General features: G+C 54.7%; 1 protein-coding gene and 1 long non-coding RNA gene across 4 annotated transcripts; one reads left to right on the top strand and one right to left on the bottom strand.

Annotated features, from left to right (window-relative positions):
• Nucleotides 1-722: 722 nt before the first annotated feature.
• On the bottom strand, nucleotides 723-13,248 carry CACNB3 (calcium voltage-gated channel auxiliary subunit beta 3). Of its 3 annotated transcripts, none has more exons than XM_016151745.2 (13): nucleotides 13,112-13,248; nucleotides 5,842-5,964; nucleotides 5,493-5,615; nucleotides 4,931-5,046; nucleotides 4,573-4,637; nucleotides 4,341-4,360; nucleotides 4,086-4,166; nucleotides 3,831-3,889; nucleotides 3,555-3,664; nucleotides 3,112-3,263; nucleotides 2,810-2,905; nucleotides 2,535-2,684; nucleotides 723-2,070 (listed from the first exon to the last, which is right to left on the bottom strand). In XM_016151745.2, the coding sequence occupies exons 1-13, from the start codon at nucleotides 13,151-13,153 to the stop codon at nucleotides 1,756-1,758; spliced, it is 1,452 nt and encodes a 483-aa protein (XP_016007231.1). In that variant the 5' UTR covers nucleotides 13,154-13,248; the 3' UTR covers nucleotides 723-1,755. The 3 variants fall into 3 exon arrangements, with proteins under 3 accessions (XP_016007231.1, XP_016007230.1, XP_016007232.1); XM_016151744.2 differs by lacking the exon at nucleotides 13,112-13,248 and adding an exon at nucleotides 9,813-10,243; XM_016151746.2 differs by lacking the exon at nucleotides 13,112-13,248 and adding an exon at nucleotides 9,095-9,738.
• Nucleotides 10,262-15,016, top strand: LOC118613676. The gene is made up of 3 exons (XR_004955668.1): nucleotides 10,262-10,959; nucleotides 14,179-14,391; nucleotides 14,554-15,016. It is a non-coding gene; the product is annotated as an uncharacterized LOC118613676 (long non-coding RNA).
• Nucleotides 15,017-17,882: the final 2,866 nt, after the last annotated feature.

The raw sequence follows: 17,882 nt of genomic DNA on the forward strand, positions 1-17,882 counted from the left end.
GTTGATAGTCTATGTCTTGACAGGAGGCACTTAAGGAGAGCTGGAAAAGCTATTGACAGCTTCCCTCCTTGCTCTGGCTTCATATAACTTGTAGCTCTGGCCTAGAAACCCTCTAGGGAGCTTTGTACAGGGTGAGAAAGGAAAACACTTGTGAAATTGGCAGGTGAGGCACAATCAGGACCACTCTCACACTCTATTCTTTGTGCCTGACACCCAGCTCATGGCTCCCCAGTTGCTGAGGCTACTGCTCATGGGGAGATGGAAATGGGCACCAGAAGCCTCAAGGAGTGATGATCTAGGCCAAGCTGAGTTAGGTTGTGGGGAGAGGGCTGCAGGGCCTGGGTCCTCCCCCAATACTGCTTATTCACATATTCTTCCTTAACCCTAAAATTGCTGGACAAGTATATGGAGTTTTAAGTTGCAGCCACTTCTAGGGCCTTTTGGCCTGAGGCAAGGACAGTGTAAGGCTGTGACTCAGCCTCTTCCCCACCTCCCAGCAAGTCCTTTCTGTGCTGCTGGTTATTTCCCTTGGGGCACCTGGGCATGAGGGGGCAGGTGTGGGGCTGCCTGGGAATATAGTTCCTCCCCCGGCCTGTCCTTTTCCTTTCCATGCAGTGGGTCCTTTGTGAGAGAAAGGAGGCCAGGGTACTTCTTTGCCTCCTCCAGACTTGGGCCTCACAGTGAGGAACTGGCACCTGAGCAGACAGAACAGGAGCCTGAGGGACTGTGCATGATGTTTATTAGTGATGACAGTGAGGTGGGGCAGGGTCCTGTGGAGCATGCTCTGTAGGTCACACGCTAGAGCCGTAAGGCAAGGGTAGCTGGGTAGACAGGGCCTCTGGGGGCTGTCCACTGTGTCCTCTCTCTCCCGTCTAACCCTAACTTAACAAGCAGCAGCTATGAAATCAGGGAATAAAGTCTGGGGCCCATATCCCCCAGGAGGCCTGAGGGCCAAGAACAGAAATGAAAGGATGCAAGAGCAAAAGGATGAGTGGGGCAAGGAGGCCCCCAAAGCTGTTCCAGACATTCATGTCCTCCCTTCCCAAGCCCCCAATCCAAGTTGGCTCCTGTCTACCATTTGGCTTGACCATGCTTCTGGTCCCTGGCCCTGTCAGCTATTATGAAGCTTCCCGACAGGGTAAGGAGAGCCCTTCTCTTCCAGAGCTTCAGCTGGCCTGCTACTCCAGCCTTGTATGTGGATGCCCCACCCAGCTGATGGATGGGAGTGCCACCCTGTTGGGCTTTGATTGTCATTTCTAGTGTGTGGCAGTGAGGTGAGTGGAGGCCCTCAGACCCCAAAGCACAACCCCTGAGTCCTTTGGTTATCAGGACTTGTGTCTCCTCAGGGACCTTGTTTCTTCTTCATGCCATGTTGCCCACACCCTACCCTCTTGCCGCTTTGAGGGGGCATCCCTTCCCTGAGTCTGGTGGGAAAGTCCCTGCTAAGGGGATCCTGGCCTGAGGGCGCTGCCCAGTGGGGCAGCTTCTTGTGCAGGAGGAGAGGAAGGTGCCAGGGGTGCAGCACACGCAGCTAGTACCTGGAATGGGAGCCTAGGGGGTCACTGCCCAGGAGGTGAGAGAGCCCCCTGCTTCTCCCAGAACCTTGGGACCACAGGCAGCCCTCGAGCTGAGGCTGGGCAGGGGGTTGTGGGGGCTGAGCCTAGTGCCAGCCTAATGCCAGTCTAACACCAACCTGCCTAGAGTGGACGCCCCAGCCAGCTGTGCCTGTGCCTGCCAGGGTAAGACAGGAGGCTGTCAGTAGCTATCCTTGGGCCAGGGCCGGTTGCGCTGCCAGTTCCGGTCATTATGGTTGTGCTCTGAGTCCTGGGCGAGGAGTCGGTCTTGGGGGTCATGCCCATTAGCACTAGGCAGCCCCGAGGTGTGTTGGCGGTGAGGCTGGTACAGGTCCTGGTAGGCATCTGCATAGTCCTCCTCCAGGTGGTGGGAGCTACGCTGTGAGGATCCTGTCCAGGCTTGGCGGGAGCTCTCGCTGGCCTCATCTGAGGGCATCAAGCTGTCCCGCTCGAGGGGTGAGTGCTCCTCGCCACGCTCTCCCAGCAGCTGCTGGTTCTGGGAGCAACACAACAGTTCAAAGTGAGGCAGTGCAGACTTCACCTTAGCCTCCCTCCCACCTCTACTGGGATGGGGGATTCTTCCCCATCAACTCTCAGTTCCTGGGTAGAGGAAACAATGTAAAGAAGGGAAGCAGACTGGAGCACTGTTTCTCTTCAGGTACAGAAAACTGGAGGTTTTGACTCCTGCAAAATTCAGGCTCTGCCATCAAGACAGACCAAAAAAAGGTATGACAGACTTTCTTTTGAGCCCTAGGAAAGTAACCTCTGATTACCCATTTCATTGCTTTATTCCTCCTCCTCAGGAAGTTCCTTCATTCACCTACCCTAGCTCCGTACAGCAGACCTGAGTTCTCTGACCCTTTGGCCTTCGAATCAGGCCAAGGATGATCCTTTGGGCAGGGAGGGAGCATTACTGTGGCTGGCTTAGCTTGAGCATCAGTGCCTACTGGAAATGGTTACCTGAAGTCCAGGGATGGCACTTGGAGGGCCCAGAAGGCCAGGGCCAGGGGCCGGGTGGTGTGTGGCCCGCCAGTAAACCTCTAGGTATTCAGCCAGGTGCTCACAGGCATCCTCCAGCTGGTTCTCATCCAGAATCACATCAAATGACTCCTGGGAGGGAAGGGGAAGAGACAATGTTTTCTTCCTCTCAGCAGCGGCCCCCCACCCATCTCCATCACTCCTCTAGTCCTGGAAAAGCAAGAGTAGGCACAGGAGTAGCTGCCCCAGGCACTCACTGGTGGACACTGAACCAGCTTATCATATGCCATCATCTGTACAGTCAGGTGCTTCATCTGTGACTTCCCGCGGGAGCGGATGAGACGCTGGAGTACCTGAGGGGAAAGAAAGGGCAGAGCAAGGCCTGAAGTCTCTGGGAGTCCTGGGCAGAGCTGGGCCTAGAAAGAACTGGGCATGTCCCCCACTTGTGATCTACCATCAGGAAAGCGAATTCAGGAGCTTTGTGACAGGGACCAAGGTGAGAGGAGTGCATTCTAGCAGTGCAGCTCTGGGACCTCCTCCATCTCAACTGCTGACTAACCTTTGGTGAGGATACTTTGACGAAGACGATGATGGGGGCCAGCGAGGTCTTGGCTAGCTGTGCTGGGTGGTTAATGGTGTCGGCATCCAACACGACCAACTGCAGGGACTTGGCCAGCTCGAATATGCGCTCAATCTCACTCTGTACTTCAGCTATGGAGGGAGTGAGTGAGCCACAATGCTCCACAGTGGCCTCCACCCACTTCTTCCTCCAACAGGGCTTGGGGAGGGGCGGGGGCTCTTCAAAGGTGAAAGAGAAGGTATTGGTAGGGGAGTGTGTTCCTCAAGGCCTAGGCAGGTAGAGGAACAGGGAATTGAGGACACTGCGGTGAGTTCTTGGAAATCCTGGGGCAGGTAGAGAAAGAGTTGGGGAAGAAAAAGGTAGGAGGAAGGTTCTCGGTAAGGCCTGAGTGGGCAGAGAAACAGGAGCTGGGGACTCCTCACCAATGCTGGAGCGGGCAGAGGAACGCTCGATGATGGTCCTCTTGCCAGGATTGTTGAGTACAGATCGCTTTGCTAGTGAGAGATCAGCTGTGACTCGGGTGATGGAGATCCTGGGGTGGGGTTGGAGAACTACAGCTCACTTCTAAATTTCAACTACTAGGCCCCTCCTTACTCCTAACTTTCCCTTTACAGAAAGAAGATCTTGCTACACACATCTGGACGGAGGCAATGATCTTCTCCCTGGTTCTCATTCCACTCCAGGCCAGGGCAGCTTACCTGCCATCAAACCTATGTTTGAGGAAGTCAAAGAGAGCCTTCTGCATCATGTCTGTGACCTGGGTGGGAGAGGTGCAGGGAAAGATATTGATCTGATTGAGGGGCAGCATCCCCAGGCGTGGCCATAGAGCCCACCCCCTCCACACACAGACCTTGGTGGTGAAGTGGGGGAGAATACACACTCCCACTGTTCTTGGGGCCTTCCCATGCAGGCTTGGCAAAAGTGACTCTTCGGGGTCAGGGACTTCCTCTTACCTCATAACCTTTCAGAGAGGGTCCCACCAAAACCACGGGCCGCATGGAGGGCACCACATCATATGGGGGTACATGTTCCGCCTGCAGAATTGACCTTAGGTCAGTTAAAGCCATGGCTCTGTGGCCTGCCCTATGCCTAACTGGGGCAGATTGAGAAGTTCTGGGATCCCTTCCCTCTCTGTTCTGCTGCCCAGAAGCCTATCCCAGCAGTCATGAGCCAAAAGCCCCCCAGCCCGGGTCCCTTCCTTGACTCACCTGCTTTTGCTTCTGCTTGGCTTTTTGGAAAAGGAAATAAAAGATTAAAGTTGTGAAGGGGGAAAAGGCCCTGGGGGCATGTATTCCCTTCCCCAGGGGAGACACTGGGCTACTCCCAGCTTTTCTAGCCCCTCACCAACTCCTTCCCACATAGTTCGCCTGGGGAGAATCTCGTTGCCCCAGTGTCTTAGTGACCCACCTACCCAAGACAGGTGGGTTGGGGGAAGGCTACCTAGGGATGGAGGAGGGGAGCGCCGGTTGCCAATGTCACTCAGGCTGGAGGGGTTTCCAGATCTCCTGAGAGCAGAAAGGGCAATTAGTAAGCATCTTTGAGTTTGTGTGTTCTACATGTCATTTAACAGCTGTATTTTATTTCCTTATATTTTAGGTAGTGAAGGTGTGTTTGTGACACATGCATTGGTGTGTGTATATTTGTGCAGTGTAAATGTATGTAGCTGGGTATGAACGTGCATATTTGGGAGGGTGAGATATGCGTACATGTACAGTGAAATGGACTTCAGGTAAAGTGCACACGTTTGCAGGGGAATGGGGTGGGAGGGGGTGTTACTGAGTCACAGCTGAGCTCGCACCTGGCCTTCTGCTCCTGCTTGAGCCGGATGCTCTCCAGGCGCTGGGGGCTGGGGATGAAGGCGATGTCCCCGCCCTCTTTCACTAGCCGCCCGATCCACCAGTCATTGCTGTACTTCTGGGGGTGGGGGGGAATAGGAAGGGGCAGTGAGAGGAGGCAGCCCTGGCTTCAACCCCAGCTCTCCAATGTGAAGGAGCCAGGGTGGTATTCACAGAGCTGGTCTGAGGAAGGCAGCACACAAGGGGAGGGGGCAGAAGGCACCAGAGGGAAGGGAAACCCAAGATTTCAGCATGAGGAATCACAGCTGTCACAGGGGACCTACGGGGCAGCTAATCTAACTTCTCACTTTACACATATGGTGACAGGCCCAAACCAGGTCTCAGAAGGATGGACACCCTGGGGATTTGATCTCGGATATGAAGGATGTAAGCGTGTGTTAAGGATAAGAGATGAAGAGTTTGGGGACCTGTTTATAGACTGAGGACTAAAGTAAGAGGCAGGGGACCGGGCAAAAACAGGGAAATTAAGTGGCTTTTATTTGGCAGGGGGCAGGGGGTGGTCACCTCTTTAATGTGCAGAAAATCTTTGGCCTCAAAGTTGACTCCAGAGCCCTGGACTGGGCACTCCTCATCCAGTACGCCACAGTAGCTGACATTGGTCCTCACAGCAAATGCCACAGGTTTGTGCTGGAGAATTTGGCCATCAGTGCCAATGAGGGGAGCCTCAGAGCGCCCCTTCCAGTTTCAGTGTCCCATTGGGAGAGGGCAGAGGCCCCATCATCCACCCATCACACACAAACGATCTTTCACATTCACATATATACTGCCCATTGACCCCTCAGGGCTTAGGACAGAGAACAAGTTTCCACCCAGCCTGGCCTGTTTTGCCCCTCGCCTACAAGCAAGAGGATACCTTGGCCCTCTCAAGCTGCTGCTGAGCCTGGCTCTCCACTTCACGCCGGGCACTCTCCCGGTCTTCCTCCAGAGAGACGTCTGAGTCCAGAGATGGGCGGCTGGTATAGGAGTCGGCTGAACCCTGGCATGAGGGAGAGGCTGTGACTCCTGGGCTCAGGTGGGAGAGGCATAGAGAGGCACCCTCTGAACCCTATAGCAATGCCTCCATGAACCCCAGCCTTTCCATGTCCATAGGGAGAGCCTGGGCCCCGGCGGTCCCTCCAGTTTCCCTGAGAAGGGCCCCAGTATCTCTGGGACTGTAGGAAAGCCACTCAATTCATGTGCTAAGATCTGGGCCCCTCCCCCCAAGCCTATTAATACCACAGCTTTGAATAGAGCCTTCACTTCCCTCCTTCCTCCCTATTCTCCCCTCTACCACATCCTCTGAGGCAGAAGGAAGAGAGATGTACTAAAGATGATATATTGAAGATGATTCTGAATCCAGGCGACTCAGCTCAACCCTCTTGTTCACATCGGCCTGCAAAGTAGCCTAGACATTATCCCTTCAAAATGCCTGGCAGGAGTATAGCCAGCTAGGAAAAGTCAAAAGATGCTGGCTGGCATGGCACTGGTCCTGAGTGTCAGGATACAGACATCCACCCCATAAATCTCATCTCCCCCAGTCCCCCCTACTCCTCCAGGTTGAAGAGGACGCAGAGCTGCCAACTCCTGGAAGCTACTTCCTTTCTACTCTCCCCACCCCCACTTTCTTTCCTCTCACACCTGCTGGGGCAACTAACTGGCCAGGTGTGGGTGGCAAACAAGACACAGACTGAGAAGGCAATACAGAGCTATCTCCCTGGGTCTGTAAGGCTGGGCCATGCCCACCACCTGGCCTACATCTCCGCCCCCCTCCCCCAAGGGGAGGTCAGCTCTGGAGGAAGGCTACAATGGTGCCAGGCAACCCAGCCAGAGGAGCAGTATCCTGGAGATGCAGCGGAGGGGGTGGGGGGAGGTCTTTGGTAACCTCAGCCAGGACAGTGTCTGAGTCCTAGAAGGTCTTTGGGCAATGAGGGTGCATTTAGAGGGCTGCAGAGCTCACCTTCAAGTTGTGAGGAAAATGCACAAATTGAGTAAGGAAAACTGGACCTTAGGATAGGAAGACAGAAGTCAGGATGTCTGGGTTTCCCCCTCAAGTCTAGGGAAAAGGGAATCTTTTGTTTTCTGCCTGTTTTCCCTCTTTATGATCAGAAGTCTGAAGTGGTATTCCCATCAATTCTGAGATACAGGTGGCAGAGATAAGGTAGGAGCCTAAATAAGGGCTCCATGTGGGGCGGGGGTAAGGAGATGGAGAGGGGGTAAGGGAGAGAGGGAGAGAAGGGGAGGAGGAGGAGGGAGGGAGGGGTAGGGGGAGAGAGAGGGAGAGAGAGAGAGAGAGAGAGAGAGAGCGCGCGCGCGCGCGCGCGCACGCGCGTGTGCGGAAGGGGTTTTATATTTTAGGCCAAGGAACATTACTTCAAGCCTTACAGTGCATGACCACCTACAGAAGGCAGCAAAGGCCAGACTCCTAGTGGAGAAGGCAAACTCACACACTTGCTGTCCGACATGCCCTCTGCTTCAGCCTCACAATGGGCAACAGGGCTGGTCAGCCCAGTATCAGCCCAGGCCCTAGAGCCTAAGCTAAAGTCAATGTCTGTGGTAGACCAAAGGCATGAAACAGCACAGAGGGGAAAAGTCTCTTATTTGATAAAGGAGTGGAGTCCACCTGCTATTCCCTTTCTCTCTTGAGAACAAAATAAAGCTGGCTTGGCAGTTGGATAAAGAGTGGCTGAGTCCCAGAAATAACCTTTGCACTGTCAGTAGAGTGTGAGACCTCTTTCCAAGGGTCTTAGATACAGGAAATACTTCTGTGGGAGATGGCCAATTGAAAGGAAGAGGGGCCAATAGGCCATGAGGCAGGTAGCACGAGCAGGATGACCACCATTTTGCTAAGTATCCATCAGATGCTTCCTGGATGCCCAGACCTATGTTAGGGGAGGAGTCTGGCCTTTACTCCCCGCTCCCCAGGCTCTCAGCCTAATTTTGTCATCTTACTGTCCCTATCTGGGGTATCTGGGTTTCCTGGCCTCTCACCCTAGAATAGGAATGATAGGATCTCTCCCTAGTTTAATGAGTCGGGCTCATACTGGAACTCCTCCTCCATCATTCCCAAGTTCTCAGAGCTCACCCATCTCTCATGCTCTGGTATTATTTGGGGAGACCAGCACTGCCCTGCCAAGCCTACTCTGGGGTCTTGCTTCCCTCACCCCATTATGCCAGAATAGCCAGAGGCTCAGTACTTTGGAGCTGCCTGGAGTTGGCACAGTGCCCTCGTGGTGCCCCCCTTGCCTGGCGAGTGTGTGGGCAGACTGCAGCTCTACTCTTGCCTGGCATGGGGGAAGGAGAGGAGGGAGATGAGCCGGTGGATTTATTTAGAGCCTGATTTCCCTCCTACTGCTTCAGAGGGGGCCTCAGGGAGAGCAAGGAGCCAGGCAAGAGAAATGGAAGTGGGGGAGGGTGATTCAGGGACCAGAGAGGGGTGCATAGTGAGCGATGGGTTAGCAGGCTGCCCCAACGCCATCCACGTGTCAATCTTTCCCTTGTGACAGCTCTTGCCTTTTCTCCAGGGATGGGAAGAACCTTCTAGGGCCCTCCAGCCCTGCAGGAAGATTCGTTTTCAAGCTCACCTTGACACCCTGGGCCATGCCAGCTGTCCCTTCAACTGTCAGAAAGAGGTGTCCACCAGAGCCTTGAAAATCATCTGCCATGTAATTAGCCCCGGAGGCCCAATGGGGAATTTGGCCCAGCAGGAGCTCGGTCCCAGAAAAGGACTGATAGCTGTTTATTCTGAACCCTAGAACTCATCTATCCTGGGCTTGGCGGCAAGATGTGGGAGAAGACGCAAACACTCCACTTTCGACCCTAGAGTGCTCTATCCTCCACACCTGTCAGGGACCCCTTCCAAGCCATCTATCTAGTGGTCCTTTCTTAAGGAGGCCTTCTTGCAGGATGTTTGTGAGAAGGGACTGAGAAGCTGCTCCCCATCTTTGCCCCATCTTTCCAGGCACTTTCTTTGCTCTCTGAGCTCCGGGAATCACTGCCTAATGAGCTGATTTGTCTCAGTGGGTCAGGAGATAAAAGCAAAGAGGAGAATTAAATATTTATCGGTTGCCTGGTTCTCTGAGCAAAGAGCTTCCTCTCCATCCCCAGGCCCTCAGCTCCTCTGTCTTCACCTCCAGGTCCTCCATGCTGAGCAGGAGCTCCGGATGCCTGCTGCTCTGAGGACGCCTCAGCAGGAGGCGTGGAATGGATGGGACTCAGTCAGCTGGCTCACCCATGTGCTGGGTGCCCAGTTTCCAGCCTGGGAGAGAAGCTGGGCTAGAGGCAGGATGAGGAAATAAGGCAAGCTTAGGATGGACCAGGAAGGGAATAATGGAGGTCTACAAGTTTTGTGATCTTTCTGCCTAAAGAGACTGGTACCCAATTCTCTGGTGTTCTCCTAGGCTCCCTAAATTTGTCCTTTACTGGAGGCACAGGAGGTCTGGATTGTCCCCCTCCCCAAGATACTCATCTATTGTAAGGGGTTGTATTCAGACCCCATAAATTCACCTGTGGAAACTCCAGACATGTTGTGTGCCCTTTCTAAAGCCCCTGCGCCCTTTTCCTCTAGCCCTTCTTCCCTCTACCCCTCTGTCCTAGGCTCTGGAGACACCTGCTCAGGCCTCCCCCTAACACTACCGCCTAATACACATACCCAATGCCCCTTGGTCTAGGACTGGGATACTGGGTAGCCCTTGGCACGAAAATCCATCTCCTCACTTCCCTGGAGCTCCCCCCTCATAGGCCCTGAGGCGTTTTTCCCAAAGTCCTGAACTGGGGGAAGGGTCCAAATGAGAGGAGGTATCATCCCACTGCCCCACCCCCACCCCCACCCTCACCGTGGGCACTCACCGCCTCCGAGTCCTCAAACCCGGGCACGTAGGAGTCGTCATACATGGGGGAGTCCGAGTGGGGGGAAGCGACCAGCGCCGGGGGCGGGAGCGGCCCGGAGGCAGGGGCGAGGACAGCGGGCCGCGCCCGAGAGATGCCACAGAGCCCCGCAGCCCTGCGGGCGGCGGCGCACAGCGAAGGAGCGCGAAGGAGGGACCGAGCCGCGAAGACCAGCTGCTCTGAGCTCAAATCACCGCTCCCCCCGTCCCAACCCCCCCAAAACCTGCCAGTCCCACCCCGAGCGCGGCTGAGGAATCTGGCGCCGTCTCCTACAACAATAGTGCCCGCCCACCTGACCGCCCCCCCCCGGAGAGGGCGGGGGCGGCAGCCACCCGGGGAGCCCGAGACCCGGCTGGGAGAGGGTAGCGGACGGGAGCTGGGTAGAAGGTGGGTCCCCCAGCACCTACAGGCCAGAGGGGTGGCGGGGAAGAAGGGGAGGAGAGACTGCGGGCGGGCGGATCTAGGCTGGGAGGAGGCGGGGCGAGAAGAGATGTGGGGACAGAGACGCTCGGCAACCCAGGAAATACTCCGCCGGGAAACAAAGGGCTGGAGCGGGGGAGGGGAGGGGCCGCGGAGAGCCCGAGGGAGACGAGACCAGAACCGAGAAAGGAGCGGGCGCAGGTTACGGGGAGGTAGGAGAGAGAGACAGAGAGAGAGAGAGAAAGGAGGGATAGGGGCTGAAGGATGTTGGGGGGAGATAGGAAAATGGAGAGACCGGGGGAGACAGAAGAGGCGGGGTGGGGGCGGACAGCAGAGGCGGGAAGGGCCCCAGGTGAGCGGGCGGCGTGTCTGAGCCCTGGTGGTCCTAGAGATTCCAAAAGCGAACCCTTCGATGGTACTAGGGAGGAATGGGTTTGGCGACCCCAGGCCAATGCCTTGAAAGTAGCCCCCGCCCCACCTGGTGCCTGACCCCCTCAGTGCTGGGACCCTGCAGTAAAGAGCCAGTCGCCCAACCGCTGCAAAAGGGGAGGTTTTGGTTCCCGCCGCCCTACACCTGTTGCGCAGGCAGACTTCATCCCATTGTGGCCAGGGTCGGGGTTCACTTCCTTGTCAAGGATTGTGCCAGGCATTGGCAAGGAAGGCATCCATGAGAACTGGGCTGTTTTAGGTGAGTCTAAAGGAAGGGGAAAGGAACCAGAGGGTGGGGGTGTTGTGGCTGAGACAGAAGGTAAGATCCTAACCCCAATGGGGTAGGGAAGGGGAAGGGCAAGTCTCCCCAAAGTCACTAGTTTAAGGTCAGATTTCCGCAGCAAAAGGATGGGGGCGGGGTGCCCTGGATCCTGGTTGGAGGCACCCGTACCACTCACTCTGCACCAGTTCTCCTTCAGAAGAGCACTGAAATTTGAGGTTAGACACAGAGCAGCAGCCCTATTTTGAGCGGACTTCCCAGAGTGTCTACCCACTTGAGCTCCCTCCTTTTTCCATCTCCTTAGCGAAAGTGTTTCTTTGAATTTTGATTGCCTACCTGCCCCCTACCCAACCTCCCACCTAGAGGGGGATGTGAGATGGACAGAGGAAGGCTTCTGAGTGCAGTCCTTCTCCATTTCCAGTTTCTAACCCTAGGGGGTGTACCAGGAATCTGCTTGTCCCTTTACCTTCCTGAGCTTCAAGAGAATTAAAAATCCAAAACTCTGACAGGGTTTAATGAGATCTCTTGGAGAAAGCACTATTCATAGGAGAGAAGGACCAGAGATCCATTGCAGAAAGCACTATTTATGGGAGAGAAAGACCACCCAAACCAACTGGCTTCTCACTTATATCACTTGTTCATGTTCCCTTAGCAAGAAAAAGAAAGAGAAGGGGCCTAATCTTAAAACCATCTTTAGTCTGCCTTTAGTCTGTTTAACCCTGCAAGTGGTGCAGTTCAGCCCTGACAAGCCTCTTCCTCCTGCTGGATTTGGCAATTCTGTTAGAACCTCTATTGGCTAAGGGGACCAGTCACTACTGGGGAAGGCAGTTTGCTTTCATAGTTCCTCGCCTGAGTCTAGCATCATTTGGGGGTTGGTTATATATTGGAAGTTCCCAGACACATTGTCTTCTCACTTATGTGCCTTCTTCCAGTTCCTCGGTATTCCTATCCTCTTTTACTCTCTGCCTCTTCAATTCCTTTTCTTCTTCCAGAGGGACAAACAGGAGGAATGAGGTGCTCTCTCTTGGGAGATAACTCTAATGGAGAGGATATCTGCTTTTGTTTCCATCGCTAATTCTACTCTCCTGGCTTCTCCTTTTGGGACTCCCCACCACCAGCAGGTCCTGTGGTCTGTAGGTGACTGTGGACCTGCCATCAGCCTCATTTCTTCCTCACACACCTTGTTGTCTTCATCCCCATCTGGAACAGTGTCTGAGTCTGCTCCTGAAGCATGAGTTGCCATGCCAACCACCCCCAGGAGATAGGTTCAGGTTCCTCATACTTGGGTCCATCCCCTGGGTCTTGCAGAGCCCCAGAGCCTCCCTCTTTTTCCCCTATCTGAGTTGCTACTTAGTGCCCCCTTCCACTTCTCACCTCACCCACACCTGCCTACTCCAGTTCTCAGGACAACCTAGTGACTTCCTGTCTTGTAAATAAGACATGTACTTGTCAGTGTCCATGTGTCCCCTAATCCCTTTTCTTTTCCATGACTGAACATAAGGTGAGAGCAGGGGGGGTGTGTGTGGGGGAAAGGATTCCAGGAGAGGATTCCTTCTCCCCTTCTCTAAACAGGAAAGAGCTGTTAGACTGGAAGCTATTAGATGCTCTAGGCAAGGAAGCAGGACATAGGAGGAAAGGAAAGCCCAAATAACCGGGTTTGGGAGTTGGAGTTCTTGGGAACCTCTAGAATACATTCTAGCTTATCCTATAAGTGCACTAGGAACCTGAGCAGATCCTAGTCCCTTAGTACTGAATGGGGGAAACTGAGACAGGAGCTAGGACCTCTGAGAAGTCTTCCTCCACAGCAAGTCTTTAAGATCTGGACCAAGCCAAGATCTGGACCCTAGCAAAAGGGGGGGAGGAGGCACGTGGGAGTTTGGCAGAGCCCTCCTCTCTGTTCTCTTTTCTACCCCCTTTTCTAGCTCCCCAGTCAGTGTTCCCCTCCCCTCCCAATCCCAGTGCTTAGAAACTGCCGGCTCTGGCTGCTGCCTTCTTTCTTATCCTCTCTTCCACACTTAGTCTCAACGCTGTTCTGCCTCCCGCCCAATCACTGCAGTCTACCCCAAATGCGGGCCCTCTTCATAGCTTGTAGTGGGTTTCTCCCACCCACTCGGAGGGCCCCTGCGTTTACCTCATTCAGCAGGAAGGTTGCACTGGAGTCAGAAAAAGACATAGACCGAGTTAGCGGACTCTCCCCTTCCCCCGGGCCAGGGGCGCCGAGGCGGGAGCTGGACCCGGACGCAGCTCTGCACACAGGCTCCCGCCTGCACGCCGGGCCTCGCCCCACGCCCGCCAGGCTCCGCCGCCTGCTCCCTTCCCTCTCTCCAGGTTCCCTCCCCGTTACCTCCTACCTCCCTCTTTCCCTCCCTCTCTCCCTCTTTCTCGCCTTCTGTGTCACTCTCGCCCTCTCCTGTCGCCTTTCAGTCCTGCTCTCTTCATTTCTGTCTCTTCCTTCTCTCTACGATCCCTGTTCTGTTTATCGCGGTGTCACCCTCTGTCCTTCCATCCACATACCTCTTCTCCCTTCTCCGCTCCCCCACCCTCTGCTTCTTCCTCTACCCCCTCCCTAGAAAAAGGACTCTGGAGCACCCACCGCCACAGGCAGAAGTAGCTTAAGGGCAGGCCGGACTCAGGAGCTTGGAGCGGAAGGTTCTGATCCCCCGGCCCCAGCTCCGTGCGCCCGTGCCCAGTCTCTAGCGCCGGAGGAATAAAAGCGCCGCGGTCCCAGAGGGCGGCTTGGATCGATCTCAGCAGAGGAATGGATCGAAAAAGAACGCTCGTGTCCCACTCGCTAGCCCCAGCGTCAAGGAGCCCCATCTGGGTTTCGGGGAAGCCACGTCCATCCCTCTGTCCCAGGCCCAGACCCTGTGGCTCCGGCGGGATGCACCCGGCGCCTGAGGAGGCTCTACTGTCACTCCTCTCTGGGTGTTGGCACCGCGGGACTCTGCCCGCAAAGGCAAAGGGCGAGGCAATGCGGCTCCTCCCCCAAAGGCTGCAGCGCCCCCTGGACTTACTCGAAGGGCGGCCGCACATGCCCTCCAGGTGGCGGCACCCGCCCCAGGGTCCCATCAGCTGGCGGGCAGGGTTGCGGCCCTGCCAGCAGGAGGCGCTACCCTCGCCGGAGCAGAGGGGTCGCAGCCGCGAGCCAGACCCCCCACCCCAGCCTAGGACAAAACCCTCTTACTCCCCTCTTTCCAGGAACTGCGATACCATCGACAGATCCTTAGTACGAAGACTGCAGGCTACACTCCATTCCCACCTCCACGGGGCTCCTTTTAGATACTTGGCCCCTCTGGAACTCTAGACCGCTCCTACCTCCATTCTGGTCTCCAGGGACAGCCACGCTTAGTCCCGCAGCGACCCGGCAGGGCCTGGGGCAGCAGGGAGTAGAGTCGCGGGATCACTCCCCTGGTCAGTACCCCTCCCGCCCCCTTCTGCGGGCACGTCAAACAGGACAAGCCCAAGTTCTGGCGGGGGAAGGGGGAGGCAGGGGTGTAACCCCAGCCAGCTCTCTCCCTGCACCCTCTGAACGGATCAGCCTCTCATTGGTCCCTCCACACCCGACACTCCCAGGTTGGACTCTTCTCCATATTAAGGACGGCGGCTGGGGTACGGAGAGGGTGCAGCAGACCCCCTTTTGGAGACGACACACCCCGAAGCTGAATGACCCGGGTCCCCACCGGCTAGAACTCTTTCCTTTATGTCAACGACGCCCCACTGCCCCCCCAACTTACCCCCTCAACCTTCCCATCCCCTGGAGATTTTGGAAGACTTCCCTCCACATCTGTTTAGCTGACCATCCACTGGCCCTCATTCCAAAGAGAGCTGAATTGGGGGAGAATAAATTCTCTCCACCTCCAGCTCTTCAGGCAGGGCTTACTTAACCTGGAAGGCGCTTTGGGAGGGCACCTCTTCCCCTCCGTTTGTGGTTTAGTCCAGTTGGTCCAAGGATTCTCCCACTACCTGCCTACCCTCAAGTTACTCAGCTTCAACTATTTAGAGGAGATAAAGAGGTTGTGTGCGTTTTTAAAATGTGTATAGTTATTTGTTTGTTTATTTATTTATTTATTGTTTTTGTTTTGGCTGTTAATAGAGGGAGCAGAAGTGCCTTTCGTTTGGCAGTAAGACCTGGAGGTAGAGCCACCCCCACACTCCCCCCCTCCCCCGCTGACCACAGCTAATGGAATAGCTCTTCTGAGCCTTGGGGCAGCTTTAGTTTCCATAGGAGAAGGGGGGGGTGGTTTTGCTGGCGGAGGCAAACAATTGTCCCTGGTTTCCCCCTCCCTCTCTCCTTGCCTCCTTCCACTCTTCCAGAACCTACAGCCTAGAACACCGTCTCTCTCCATTCCTTACTTTAAAATAGAAAGGTCAATGATTCCTCCCTGAGCCTATCAGAGGGAATCTGAGGTGCACAGGGGCAGCTCTGCAACCATTACTTTTGCTCATTTCCACTCCAGCTGCTGCTGGACCACACAACCCTCTCCCTTCTGCCAGGAAGAGAAGGTAGGAACCTCAGAGCTAGAGCTGGGAGCCCAGCCCTCAGGCCTCCATAACTGTCCTCTCCCAGTCCCCTCAGTGTGAGACGATTGGCAGGAATAACCCTCTCTGGGACCCACACCCTCTTCGTCCTCACTTTCCCTTCCTTGGGTCCCTATCTCTGGCTCTGACTTCACAGTATTTGGTGCCCTGCTAAGAGGGACCTCTAGTTTGGACACATTCCTGGAAGCCATGCCTTAGCTTGGCCCTTTCAGGTCCTCAGTGCCAGCATACTGCCCCCCAGGACTTCCCAGGAGGCCCTCATTCCTTCCTTCCCTCTGGCTTCAGCTCACTATTCTCTGAGCTCCCAGATCCCCAGGTCGTCAGGACATCAGCATATTTGGCTTCTGCTAGCCCTTTTGGCTAGCCTTTGTGCAGACATAGCTCTGCACCAGGGGGTTGCCCTACTAATTTAGAGTTGGGTTTCAGTCCCTGTTTACCTCCTCAGCAAGGAATAAGCTGTACAACTTTAATTAGTGGCTTTAGCATTTGAGAATCTGTGTATTCCAAGGACAGAGAACAAAAATCACCATGTCCATCCTTTTGTATCTGTTCCACCGAGACCAAATAAGATATCCCAGTCTCTTTTGAGCAAGCTTGGAAATAGCTTTCACAGGGAATCCCCACTGCCAATTCCAGGTATTACTCTGGGAAAGTTCCTCCAACATCAAACCTCAATCTCTCCTCCTGCGATCTTTGTCTTCTTTTTCTAGGCTCCACCTCTGGGCCCATGGTGTTATTTGATGCTTCTAGGTACTTTCAGGCTCCATCCCCTGACGCAGCATTTGCTATAAATACGCCTGAAGAGTTTCTTGCTGACAGTGCCCAGCAAGATTGTACCTTCCTTCTCACACCAGGTCTCTTTGGAGGCACTAGGCTCTCAGCTATAGCTTTAAGAACAAATTCTTGCCTGTTCTGGGCAGACAGTGTGACCGCTCTGTGGATTGGGAGTTCTCTGGTATCGGGGAAGGAGGGAAGGTGAGAGAGCTGAGGTGCTTGACTCATTCTCTTGCTGCCCAGAGTCTGGCTCAGCCTGGCATATAGTAGGTGCTTGATATATGTTTATTTCAGTCTTAGATCTAAGTTTTCCCTCCTGGTTCATTGCACATGATGGGTGATTCCATTTCTCCAGAGTGGATTGGAATAAGGAATGAGGATGGGACAGGAGCAGAACTCTAGGTCTACCCCAGGTGGAGGAAGGGTATTAGCGGCAGGATCCCAAGGAAGGCCTGGAGAAAGGGGCTGGCCTAGACTTTTTGGCCTTCTCTCCTTCACTCTTGCCAAACTCTTAACACTTTAGGACTGAATCACACACAGCACTGTGAGGGCGTTGCCTTACTGAGGGGTCAGTTCCAGTCCTTCCTCTACTCCCACATGTTTACAAGCCAGGGAAACTAGGGTTGAAAAGAGGTGGGGTGGTGGGTGGGGAACAGGGCGCGGGTGATGGGGGTGTTTCTGAGATGTTTGACTCAGATTACAGGCCTAAGGGGTGGAGCTCTTTAGGGAAATGTTCCCCAAGTAGGGAAGTTGAAGCACCCTAGGGCTTCCAGAAGTTTGGGACAAAAGGGACTTGGTTATCCTTTAGGAGATGGGAAAGTTGTCTGACAAGATGCTGAAGGTGACCTGCGAAGGCTCACCTGACCCTGTAGTACAGCTAGAGTGAATGGGGGTGAGGCTCTGTGTTTCCTGTGTTGGGGTCCTTCTCTGTCCTTCTGGCTCAATTTAAGGATCTGAGCTGTGGTAGCCATCTCTAGCTTAGAATGAGGTCATGGTGCCTGCAGCCTCCCTGGCAATGAATTATTGAAAAGAGTGTAGTGCTAGCTGCTCATTGCTGCTGCCCCTTGGGCCCACCATTGCCTTTCGCTCTGCTTTTCACTGCTCCTTCATCAGCTGTGAGGTGGGTGAGGCCGGGTAGGGGGTGTTAGGGAGAGGCAGGACTATATAGGGAAATAAGGACTCAGGCCTAGGGGAAAGCCTCCTGGGAAAGGAGGGAAGAGGGCCAGTGAAGAGTGTGGCTCTTTGTTGTGGGTCAGGAGGGCAGAGGGAGCTGGCAGCCACCCCTGGAACCAGGCTGGGAAGACTGAAAGACCCTTGAGCCCAGTGACTGCCCAGCATTTGAGGTCTGAACTCCCCTACGCCTCTGGGGTTACACAGAACCAGAAGGAATCTGGCTCTTAATGCCTTATTGGTATAAGGCATTAAGTCATTCAAGGATGCTCTGTGCAGAGTCCTCTGTCCCTTCCAGGGAAATGACGTCCTGCTGAGAAGGTAAGAGAACTATAAAGCTGTTGGGAGCCAAGTGCAGGCTAAGGAGGTTGCAGTTAAGTGTCAGGGTCTTGGATAGACCATCTGGCCAGGTGTAAAGA

The sequence above is a fragment of the Rousettus aegyptiacus genome, unplaced genomic scaffold, assembly GCF_014176215.1.
Source record: "Rousettus aegyptiacus isolate mRouAeg1 unplaced genomic scaffold, mRouAeg1.p scaffold_m13_p_2, whole genome shotgun sequence".
Classification (NCBI taxonomy): Eukaryota; Metazoa; Chordata; class Mammalia; order Chiroptera; family Pteropodidae; genus Rousettus; species Rousettus aegyptiacus.